This window comes from Molothrus aeneus, chromosome 1, assembly GCF_037042795.1.
Source record: "Molothrus aeneus isolate 106 chromosome 1, BPBGC_Maene_1.0, whole genome shotgun sequence".
Taxonomy (NCBI): Eukaryota; Metazoa; Chordata; class Aves; order Passeriformes; family Icteridae; genus Molothrus; species Molothrus aeneus.
In genome coordinates this window covers 106390292-106402907 of record NC_089646.1, presented here as the reverse complement: position 1 = coordinate 106402907, position 12616 = coordinate 106390292, and the positions used below count along the sequence as shown (strand labels likewise).

The window sequence follows — 12616 nt, the reverse complement described above, 5'->3', positions numbered from 1 at the left end:
TTTGAGCTGAGGAATTGTTAGTTTTGACTTGACAGGTTGAAAGAGGATGCCACTGCTGCTTTATTTCTTTCTTTCTTTAATTTTTTAAAAATAATTTTTTGTTTATTCTCAACATAAGTATCACTAATGGGGCAATTCAGAGCAATTTTCAAGCAGGTTTTTGAGGAAGAGGTGTATCAAAAAGGCTATAGTCAGTGCAGCAACTACTTGTCCCCATTTGCCATGCTCTGGTTCACATTGTAGAAAATTCCAATTGCTCTTGAATGAAGCTGAATCAGAAGATACAGTCCAGCTCCTATTGGAGCTCAGTCCATGGCAGCAGAGTAAGAGCAGATCTGAAGAGAACAGCACTAGAAACGTATCTGGTTTGATTGTCAAGTCCTCAGCACCATCTGTTCCTCTTGCAAATCTGCTCCAGCCTGAGCCATGCTACCTGCTAGTGTTGGCATAGACTGAATTGTTCACTGTTAAAGTCTGTGGTGTGTGGTTCTGTTTGTAGAAATTGTGGCCAGAGTTACAGAAATATCCTCTTCCTTTTCCAAAACTGGAGTGAGGAAAATGTTTGCAATGTGGTAAGATTGCTTGCTGGAGTTGAAGTTTATCTTCTGAAGTCTCCTTTCTTTGTATCTTTAAGTGATATGCTGTTGTCAGTACTTTTTGACTATTGCAGTAATTCCTAAATCCCTCCAAAGAGAGAGAAATTAAAGGAAGAACCTAGAGAAAATGCCAGTTATTTGTTTTACCAAAGCACAGTATCCAGTGTTAAGAAGAGCAAAGTTAAGGGTGTTATTAATCTGAACTCTGACAGCCATAGGTCAGTTAACAGCGCTTCCCAGTGCGCTGATCCACTCATCATGGGCGTGGTGGAAATGTGTAATTAAACTCGATACCACACAGAGTGCTGCCGCTCTCACTTTCAGGATTGAATGCTTAACATGTGTCAAACTCTTCTATGTTTAAAGCAGGGTGGGGTGGAACAGGAGGGCTCTGGGAAGGGAAGGAGCACTGAACAAGTAGCAAAATTCAAGAAGACCAATGCCGTCTCCTAAAGAGGTGGAGAAGTGATTAGCGATTAGCTTTGATTAATACAGACCAGGAGCATATGAAAATGGAATAGGAATGCTGAGATCATCCACAAGGCTGAAAAATGGCTAAGCACATCAAGAATTAAAGGGTAAAGGTACTTGATTTTTGCCTTTCAGATAAGATACCCTTCTCATTTGCAAATTGTGTACCCAGTTTGGGAAGAATGTAGATCTTCCTTTGTTTTTATCTTTTAAACAGGTTTTATCTGAGAAGTGGGGTTTTTTTGCAAACAGGATTTTTGTGTGTGTTGAGAGGGTTACTGATGGCTTTGCATAGATGCAATCTTGCAATAAAAGTAGTTATTTAGCTAAGGAATATTTAGGTAAACTGAAGCTAATCTGTCATACTGTAGCTTCTGCTGGTATCTAGCACTACTGGGTGCTGTATTTATAAATAACTGTCCTAAATGGTACAATGAGTAGCAGACTACATCCCTTGTTGTTTCCTAGTTTGTCTACAGTAATCAGATCACTTAAAAGTAAAAATGATACAAAAAGCAAACAAACCTCTTGCCCTTCCTTCCATGTTTAGAGTAGTTTGTCAAGTGGCTTTTTTTGAATGTGTACCAAAAATACTTCACAGCCTCTGTGAGAACACTGCTGCCTGTCACTTCTTGCCTTGAATAGAATTAAAAGAATGAACTCGGGCATCTCAGAGGGATGGAAAACACCTGGTCAGAACTGAAACCCAACAGTGCCAATGGTTAAACACAATATTTCTCAGGTTTATTTATTAATCAAAAACATTGGCCAGACTTTCCTATCTGCATCTGAAAACTTACCAGTTGTAGCAATAGGAAATGAAGTCCCTTGAGTTAAATTTCTGTCATTGCTTCTGCTGTTTCCCTGTGCTCTCCCACTTTTGCAAAATGTAGCTGGTGTTTGGACTGTTACTCTTTCAGGTTTTGTGAGCTGGAGAGCTTCCTAGTCAGCCTGGTCTTGTCTCAGAGATCACTTTAAAATTTTGGCTTCTGTACAGGGACTCTTATTCCTTCTCCCCCCTCCTCAGCCCACAACCCCTTAAGTTCAATTAAAAAAAAAAACCTTCATTTTCTCCTAGTCATCTGTTTGACAGCTGCTCTGTAGAAACTTGTGAATATAAATCTTTTTTTGCAGTGACGGGGGAGTATGCAAATCTTAATTCAGAAAAGAGTTCGCTGCAAGTGCACAGGGAAAAGCTCAGTTTGAGTTGCCTGTTGATCTGTGCTCACAGTACAGTACTAGGCTTGTTCACTCTGACACCCTAACAATCTCTCAAGGCTTGCTAAATTTGTTGGGTTAAAGGAGGTGGCTGAGGTTAAGGGATTGGAGACTGAGATCTTTGATGGCAGGAGCTGTTGTAGATGTACTTTCTCTGTTTCTCAGGAAAATGGGTGAGGTTTCTCTAGGGAGCAGTTTCTTATAACAGCTGTGTTTCATTCTTCTACTGTTTCTTCTTGTATAGCATGGTATTCTTGCATTAGGTAAGGCTCATGCCCTGGGGAAGGCTGTCTGGTCAGTGTCTACAGCTCTGGAGAGGTTTGCAGGTGCAGACCTCAGTCCAGCAGAATCCTCTCTTGGCACTATAAGGTCAGCATGAGAACTGAATGTGTATGGTATTTAAAAAGCTTTGTTATACTGAGAATCACATCCAAGAGTGACAGACAGTTCTGGTGAAGCTTATCTGCTCTTGCCTTTCTGCTCTGGAGTCCTGGGTCTGTTGCAGAGACTCAGATTGAAGGAATTTGCACACTGTGACTCTAGTCTGAAAGCAAGACAGTCCTGGATGGTACAAGAGAAGAAAGGACCCTACAGGAGCCGCACTTTCCTTTATGTTACTGAGTTGGCTTCATGCTTTTCTTGTCATGATAACTGTTGAGCAGCTCTTTCAAAAGAGAGGTGGAGTACATACTTCAAGGAGCTTTATAGCTTGTTGTGTGGTCAGAAAGCTGAGGCCCCATTTGGGTCACACTCCTAGAGTCTCTTCCTCTGCAGTATTTGGATGTACAGGAAAACTCCGTCTTCCTGGTTACCTGGGTTTAGGATCCCTGGACAAATCTGTATTTTATGTAACAAACTTGTCTCAAGTAAAAATGCTTTTCCTTACCCTACTTGTTAAATATAGTACCCACCAAACTAATGCTTTGATATGTTATGTCATAACTTGGCACAGAACTAGACTGACAAATTTGGGGAAAATTGTGAGAAGATTCTCTGGAGTGCCAGTCCACTTCTTTAACATATCCTGAGCACCAGCTGGCAGTTCTTTTCATTCCCTAGCAACTCGCTTAATTTCAGAACTGTCTTGATGAAGATAGGCATGGATGTTTTAAGTGAAAAATCTCATTTATGCTTCTAGATCTCTCTCTCTAGAAGAGATGGAGACGTTGTGACACAGCCCATCCATTTATCAGGATTCTGTCTTGTTCCTGACCCTTATGTGATCTGGATGTGGTAGAAAGTCCTCCCTATCTATATGTATGTATGTATATACACACACTCTTCAGCAAAGCAATATACAATTTACATGTTCTGGAGAAGCTACTGGCATAGCTTTTTAAAGACAAAACAAGAAAGCACCTGGCAGTAGACAGCTGTGAGCGAGATATTCTTTTGGACTCTGTACTACTTCAGCAGATTTTGATTACTGGTTTTGAATTAGAACGAGTGTGTGAGAGAATGGCTAATTTTGCAATTATTTCTCTGGGGTTTTGCAGCCAAGAGCAACAGCATATGCTGGAAGCAGTAGATAGCAGGAATAGCATCTACTGTAGATTGGGTGTACATTTTTCAGGAACATTGAGGCTTGCATTAAGCTGTTTGCCATTCAGTGCGGTACCTGATTTCTGCTAAAGAATTTTTCAAATGAGATAGAAGTTGATGTCTTAAGTTTTTCCCTCACTTCCTGGAACTTGCAATTGGATAAGCCTTAGGTAATCTTGTCAGGTTTGAAAGAAAACCTATTCCAAAAATACAGCCTTTGCCAGGAAATTTGTACCTTCTGATTTGGGGCAAGACTGTTCTCCAGAGCTGGACAAACACTACCTGACCAAAACACTGGTTGGAAAGAAGGTTTTGTTGTTGATGTTTGGTTTAGTTTGAGATGTGATATAAATTTTACTATTAACCTGCCTTTCACAGAACGAAGTTTATCTTGTTGATTGGTGAGCTTATCACTTAGACTTTGCTGGGACCTACGTAGTTGGTGTTATCTATATGATATATCCTTCTGTTCTTTGATACTTGTTCAGTGAGTTGGGAAGTGAAGGTTGGTGAACAGCACTGACAGTCTTAAGAACTTACACCTAACTGAAGAAGGAGTCACTACTCAAGGTACCTGTTTGTTCAGTAGGGTACTGGCATCTGTATGGCACTGGCACTTGTCCTAGGCAAGGTCTAGTAGCTTCAGTTTAATAAATATGCCAGATTTTGGCTCAGTTTGGTAGAGGATTTTTAATGTACTGTGGTCTTGCTTATTGTGCAATTTCTTTATGTCTAGATGCTGGGCTGCAGCAGTCTCTGGCAGTACTAGTTACTTACCAAATGGATGCTGTCATCAGGACACAGTAGGCTACTTAGGTTTCAGTTTTGTACAAGGCGGGGAGATCTGACTGAAGCCTAGCACAGGCGGTAGATTCATTAACATGCACCTGCTCTTTTGCAGATTCAGAATCTGAAAAATCATTAAGTGGGTTTGAAACAGCAGCAGCCTACTCCTTAGAGGACAGCATGGATTCAAAAGATACAATAACTTCAAGCATGTCCGAAGAAAAGGTGTGTGGCAGTGGGGAGTCGCTGTCAAATGGAATCAAAAAACACAGGTAGGATGTTGTCCATTCTTGAAGTTCTATAATGTTCATTAATGGTGAGAGACCACAGGATTCTCTGAAAAACTAATTTTAAAACTTTGTTAGGGATGACTGACAAGTAATTGGTTGTGCTATGATTTTATAAAGACTGTTTTTCCAAGGTGTGTTCCTTTGCATCTTAATGATCCAATCTAAATAAGTAAAAAGAAAATATAATGTGCTGTTTAAAAATGGACACACTTGTTTTTTATTAGATCTTATTGAAACCTATGTGGATTTTAATTCCTTCATTTATCTTTAATGACCTGTACCTTCTATTGCCTCTTTAATTTCGAGTTATTTGATCCTTCTGTTGGTATCAGGAATGAATGAAAAATATTGCTAGCCTGGCATCAGAAACTCAAATGTGAACAAAGGGAGTCTTATTCTAAAAGTCTCATCCATGTTTTATGTGCTTATTTTGCGTTGTCAAATGATCCATTTTTGTTTGTTTCCTTGCCGATAAAGGAGGACAATAGGTCTGGAGTTAATGAGATGTAACAGACACCACTATTCTCCAGTTTCAGTGAAAGGGCAATATAACATTTGTGCTACAAATAAAGCCAGACTTCAGCATGTTTCAAAGAGACTATTCTGGAAGTGTTTTGGATGTACAGGATGATGATGAGGACACCACATTTCTGTAAAACCAGGAAAATAATATTTAATTTTACAGAAGGCAGCTAGATCGGCTTTAGTTACTTGGTGTCTTGGTAGTTAAGACTTCACTTCAACTTGCTATTGAAGTGAGTTGGTAGCATCAGACCTAATATTTCAAGGGTTGACCTGTGCATGTCTCATACTAGACAAAGACTGAAGTAAATGAGAGCTTGGGTGGAGTAATGAGTGTTTTGGAGAGATAACATAAACCAGCTGACTAAGCATGCTGTTTTGCTCTTGTGCTGTTTGCAATGTGGTATTTATGGCCCTGGCTAAGTGCCTTCCCTAATCCGAGCAGGAAGTTTGGGAGTGGGGGAGGAAGCAGTAGGTGAAGGTGGACATCTGAATTGCCTTCACTGCCTTGGAAACTGTGAGGAGAGAGGATGCAGTACATAATGAACATGAAAATGATGGTGCATGTTGTATTGTATTGAATTGAGGAATTCAAACAGGAATTACTTTTCCATTTACTTTAAAAAATTACTTTGCAACTTCTTGTGATGCTGCACAGTGCTGTCAGAACTGCAGGGAACAGGTGACTGGAGGAGCATTTCAGAGCTCCTGATTTTATGAAGAGTAATGAAAAGTAATAAACAAATACATGTGCCTCAGTTGTTTCTCTGAGCTGCCTGTCTTCTAGTAGTAAAGAGAGCCTAGGATGTTGGAGTAAAATGGGTGCATAAATTTGCTAATAATTTACTGCTAAAGAAAAGTGGAAACTTCTCTGAATCTATTTTGCATTTAGATAAGAACGTATGGCCTTATTTTATGTGACTAAATGGCTATAGACTATATGGCTGTATTTTATGGGATTAAATGACTATAACAACATCATAGATTAAGCTGTAACGTTAGGCTTTTTTACCTGGCACTTTGCATCAATATATTTGGGGACAACTCCCAGTGTGACACCAAACTCTTTCTCCCCAGAAGCTCAGACAATTTAAACTTCACCTCCAAGAGAACCTTCTCAGGGGCTGTGAGATGTGTGGTATTTTTAGCCTCTTTTCTGAGGCTGTTGGTAGTAGCCACGTTTGGCCTGGTACAGCATCTGTTTCATGTGACCTCAGAGCTGTGTTACCTGCCTGGAGCTGCTGGCTCCAATTTGTGCCTGTTTTGTCAGGAGGCTGGTTCTAACTGTGTGCATGTGGTCAAATAGGCACTGCCTGCTTTGCCACCTGGGGCCATTTCAGAGCAAAAGCTGTAACCTCTTGATGCTAGGAAAAGTGAGGGATTCAGAATGTTTTAACATCACTTAATTCCATCCTTACACCCTTGAATTTGCTCATAACTTTTACTTTTTTTAACTTCTATTTGTGTTAACCACATGGAAACAAGTCCCTTAGAAAATAGACCATATTAATTTCTTTTGCTTAAAATCTTGATACCCTCAGATGAGTAGAGGATCTGTGCCTTTAGGTTGCACATGAGATTACCTGACACTGTTCAGCCCACAGTTTAAATAAGATTTTCTGTCTTCATCTAGACAATCTGAGCTTTAAAGTGCACCTAAATATTATTTGAGTAGTTGAGAGTTTTCCACAAAGAAGTGGAGGTTGGTTTTTGCTTGGCAGGGGTAGCATACATGCTTTAGGTTTGGAAATGTAGGAATAAATCTGTTGGTTCCAAGGAATTAAAAGTGTTGGGAAGTACATCTACAAATAGGTGAAGCCAGTACCACATATAATCTGCATGTTTATTCTAGGGAGTTATTTTTGTTGTTGTTGTTTTGGGATTTTTTTTTTGTTTTGGTGGGGGTTTTTTATTTGTTTGTTGGTTTGGTTTGAATTTTTTATGTAGTGTGCGTCCTGCTGATTTTTCACAGAGTTGAGAGTAGACCTAATTTTTGTTACACTTCTTGGGAGAGGATTTGAGAGACAGAGTAGTACAGTAAATAATCAGGAAGCAAATAACTTCTTTTTAAGAGGGGAATTTTTTCATCTGAGCCAAACTTAAAAAAAAAAAAAAAAGGCAAAAAACCCTCCACCCCTCAGAAAAGTCCAAGCAAACCCCCAAAAACTCCAGTGCATAAAAATGTTCTGTATAAAGTGCCAACATTTTATATCCACTTGTCACTGCTGTTTTCCTCTTGTTGCTGAATTTTGTTGTCAGCTTTCCCTTTGGTCCCTGCACTGGGGGCCTTGCAGAATGCAAACATGTTGGTGTTCAGTTTCATGGGAGCCAGGAGACTGTTTGTTCAGGTTGGCATGAAAAGCAAGCTAAACGTGCCTTTTTCACTCCATATGTTTCCTTCCCCACAAGATGATTCCTGTAGCAGTTGATGTGTAATAGCTAATGCTTTGGGCAAGTGTTTTTTGTTTAAGTAAAGGATCCTAAATAAATCTCATCTGTCTGCTGCACAGAAATTCCAGCAGATGTTTTTGTCACTTAAAGCTAAAATTAACTTCCCGAGTTGTTTTTGAAACTGACATCTGGAGAGGAATTTTTGTATTCAAAAATAATTTGTTTAATCACAGGGAGTATGTCAAGGTTAGTAGGCCTCAAGTCTTGGCTGCCTGTCATTTGTCCACATGTCCTTACTTGTCCCTGGGATCTTCCTTGGTGGCTTAAAACTGCTTTGTTCTTTCAGTGTGTGTGTGTGTGTTCTAGAGGGAGGAGAGAACTGACTCCCACAGCAGATTTGACTGATATAGGCAACAAATATGGATAAGTGGCTGAAACTGAATGCCAACCTTCAAATTGAACAAAAAAGCAGGTTAACTTTAATGAAAATGCAAGTTTTAGTATGTAAGGAAAGCAATTTCTTTTTATACTTCAGCAAACTAAGGGTTAATGTTTTTAACATGCAGAAGGACTTACTAAAACACAAGTACCCACTTTGCTGAGTGCCTGCATTAAAGGATACACAGGAAAAACAAGTTAACATTACAGGTGAAGATAAGACTGAGTAGTTGGTGGACACTGTCCTCTCCTGGACATATGTATCAAAACATCCACAGAAGTATTTTATACTTAATATTATTCAGGATGATCTTTTTCACAAAACATTTGTGTCTCAGTGAAAAGTCAGAATGGAGAGTGAGTGGTGGTATGTTGGTCAATTAAAATAAATCCTCCTACCCACTCATCCTCTGCAGGGGAGCTGAGTAAAACAAGTTGGTGTTGGGCTTGTAGCTACTTGCTAACACTGTAGTGTGCTACCATGAGGAGATCAGACATACAACTGGGTTTTTGATGGGATAGGGCTTGTTTGATTTTAAGGAACATTTCTTGGTTTTGTTCTTTCTGAAAACTGAAGCATCAGCCCTGGTAAAGGTGTTCCGGTGGCAGATAAGTAGGGGAGGTAGCACAGCAAGTGGGGTTACTGAAACAAACAATATAGCCTGAGTATTTTTTTTTCTAAAGGCGGTGTTTCTGTTTATCAGAAAGGTGGGGTGGAGAAGGAAGGTACAGACTCTTCACACTCTCTGAAAAGATTGCTTTAGCTACCTTGAGCAGAGACAAGACAACTTTGGTTAGGATAGCAACACAATAATTTGGAGTTAACTAAACTTTGAAACTTCAATAGTTCATGCAGTTTGAGTAAGCTCTAGGTAATTTTTATTTATTGATAAGAACAGAAAAATTGTGAATTTTGCTTGTTGGCAATAGCATCATGATCCAAAAATGGATTTGTGTTGTCAAAGGACAAAGGACTTATGACCAATACTTATGCCTTTCCAGAAGTAAATTGGATTAACAGTTGAGCTGGTCAGTAGCAGTAAGAAAACTGAACAAACTGCGTGCTTGATTTCCCATGAGGCTGAGAAACGCACGCTGTGTTTTCAGCCTAAATGCTGGTCCTTGAAAGTGTGCTTATGACTTGTTTTGGGATATGTCAGCCCCCTGTAAAAGAGGCTGCTCCATTTGCCCTACTTTAATGATGCTGCTTTTTTCTCTTGTTCCTGAGGGCTGGTTTTAATATAGCCCATAAATGTTGTGGTCCTTCATTGTCAGTGTAAAGGTGACTAGCAGAAAAACCCCAAAACAAACACACTGTTTTAACCCTCATATCTGTTCAGATATAGTGGATGTACTTTTGTACCTATTCAGTTAACTTCCACTTTCTCACAAAGACACAACTAAATATCTTAGTAGTGCCATTGTGAAAACTGTTTTGATGACATTCTCTTCTGTTGGTGTTATGCAAAATTCATGGTTCTGGTTTTGGAGAAATTCATGTTTCTTTGCAGGTAAAACAGTTTAAGTGCTTCAAAGTAGCACTGTCATTGCCCCAGGGATTTTAATTTAAAAATTGGGAAACTGTTACTTTCATAAATTAGCATTTGCATTTCTTAGTCATGGTCAGTATTGGAAAACTTTTCTTACTTCTGCTTTTTTCCACTCTTCTTTTCCACAGAACAAGCTTACCATCTCCAATGTTTTCCAGAAATGACTTCAGTATCTGGAGTATCTTAAGAAAATGCATTGGCATGGTAGGTAATCAGAAAGCTATGATAAAAAATGGGGAGTGATTGTTTTTTTTGAGGTCCAAATGAAAACTTTTTTGGGAGGTCTTTTGTATGTGTTTTTCGTTTGTTTATGGTTGGTTTGTTTGTTTTAGGTTGTTTTTTTAATTGCTTACTGCTTATGCTTTATTAATTTGCTGCTTTATTTATGCTTAATTTGCTTTATGCTTTACCTTCTTAACTTAAGAAGGTAGGAACTAGTCAGAGCAATATTCTTTCAGTAAAAGTGTCTTGACTTGAGCCTTTTAAGTACTTTGCTGGATTTTTTTAAAATTTATTTTGACTGTGGAAAAAACAAAACCCTAGAAAAACAACCACTTTGATTTTGCTTTTGTCCCTTCCCCTTAGTATCTGAGTCTTCCCCCTTCCATGGTGTTACTGATCAGGTGGTGGCCAGATCAGAGTTAGCTCGTTGGCACCTAATCTGCTTCCAGCTAGGTGTGAATTGAGTGGAGCTCTTCTCTCCATTAGATCCTACAATAGGCTGGAAATACTTGCTGCTGATAAACCTCTGTCAGTCTCTAACAGTAGTCTACAGAAGGGAAAGTCTGTGGGTTTAGTTGCTGTTGTTTTCTCCTCCTCCCCTTGGTTGTAGTTAGGAGCAGCATCAAGCAATGAGGTGTGGAAATGCTGGGGAATGCCTGCATCAGCAGCTCCAAGTCTCCCGAGTTGATGTGAAGTGTCTGAGGCTTCTCCCAGTGTCTTTAGTGGAAAAGTGTTACAAAATACAAAGAACAGATTGAAAGCCTGCCTTGCATAAGGTATGTGCAGGAAAAAAGGGTCTAAATTCTGCAGAGAAGTTGTAGTTGTGGGGGGCAGCAGAACTTGTAGTGGCTTGTACCAAAGCATTCTCCAGGGCTCCTGGTGCCAGGTGCTGCTGTTATGGCTCAGGACGGTGCTGTTTGCCTCACCCTTGGCCAGCAGTTACACTTACAGCCTTTTAAAAATTTGCTGCTGCAGGCAGTTTAAACCATTGCTGTGTTATGCATTCGGAGGGCAAGCATTTTAAAAATGGAGAGAGAGAACAGACAGCATCCAAACTGTAGGGCTTCCTTTAAATTCTTATTCCTGTTGCAAACTCTCTTTTTTCTTCAGAATACAAAATCCCTCTTTTTACTCTTGTACCATCATGTTTCCCTGTTCTTTCTTATTCTCCTCCCCCCAGTTGCCCACCTGCCTCCAAAAAAAGATAATATGTTTAAGTAATTAGATGACCTATGGTCTGTATCTATTTATGGAATAATAAATAACTTAGTCTTTAAAAGGGTCCTTAATACTTCTTTCCATTGTTTCATCTCACCTTCTTAATGCTTTCATTGATAGGAAGTTTGATGCTTGGTTTTCTTTTTGTTTTAAAAGTAGCCTTAACGCCAGCACAGCTCTGCTTATCGAGCTCATAAGGGTTTTGTCCTTTCCCGTATTAGCAGAGCCAGGTCAAGCACATTGCATTAGCACTAAGAGCATCATTTATTTTTGTAATAAGCCAATTACACTTGGGTTACTGCTGGTCAGGGTATCTAATCATTCAGTTTGTAACAGGAATTTCATTTGTGCATCAGGAGTTGTCGAAGATCACAATGCCGGTTATATTCAACGAGCCCCTGAGCTTCCTGCAGCGCCTCACGGAGTACATGGAGCACACGTACCTCATCCACAAAGCCAGCTCGCTTTCCAGCACCACCGAGAGGATGCAGGTGTGTTGGCTTTGCTAGTTCATGTGAGCTCTTGCTCAGTGTTGTGGGATTTTTCTTCCTTGGCCTCATTGTAGGAGGAACTCCTGTAACTTGCTGCATGTTGAGTTCTCTTATCCATTTACTAGTTTTGTTTGTTGTCCTGGTTTTCACAGGGATAAAGTTCAGTTTCTTTATAGAAGCTGGTAAGGTGCTTTATTTTGGATTTAGAATGAGAATAATGCTGGTAACACACTGATGTTTTAGTTGTGCCTAAGCTGTGTTTACAGTAATTTAAAGACTTTCTGCTCCTTGTGTGCTGCCCCACCAGTAAGGACAGAAGAAGTAGGGATGGGGGCAGAGCTGGGACAGCTGGCCCCAACTGTCCAGAGGGGTATTCCATACCATATGGTGTCAAGCTCAGGACATAAACTAAGGGAAAGCTGTCAGGGGGCTGCTGCTCAGGATCTGATGGGCCATCAGTCCCTGGGTGGTGAGCCATTGTGCTCTGCATTACTTGTGATGGTTGTGATTATTTTATCATTATTGTTTTCCCTTGCTTTTCTGCCCTATTAAGCTGCCTTTATCTTAACCCACTGATTTCACCTTTTTTATCCCCCATCCCATTTGTGCCACGGAGAAGCTGAGTGAGCAAATGTGTGGTGTTTATCCTGTTGGGTTAAACTGCAACAATGGCACCCCACAAGGAGCAGAGCTTGAAGGGTTGAGATAACAATGGATCTGACCAGAGCACAATAAAGCAAATTTGTTATAAGCATTTATGATATTAGTTTGGTAGTCTCCGGTTGCAATGTTGATTTATTTGCTGCTGTGAATATTCTCGGAGCTGGGTTATGCAACATCTAACTTGCTGTATATGTTCCCTGCTGCGCTGTTTTTATCAC

The 12616-nt window shown here is 39.9% G+C and overlaps 1 protein-coding gene across 3 annotated transcripts in view; it reads left to right on the top strand.

Moving 5' to 3' along the window:
- The window catches only part of OSBPL1A (oxysterol binding protein like 1A), a 77332-nt gene that overhangs the window by 49838 nt on the left and 14878 nt on the right, over positions 1 to 12616 (top strand). For all 3 annotated transcript variants that reach the window (XM_066562467.1, XM_066562474.1, XM_066562479.1), the window contains 3 exons: positions 4729 to 4885; positions 9933 to 10008; positions 11601 to 11735. In XM_066562467.1, coding sequence (XP_066418564.1) covers positions 4729 to 4885; positions 9933 to 10008; positions 11601 to 11735 — 368 coding nt within the window. The remainder of the gene's footprint in view (positions 1 to 4728; positions 4886 to 9932; positions 10009 to 11600; positions 11736 to 12616) is intronic.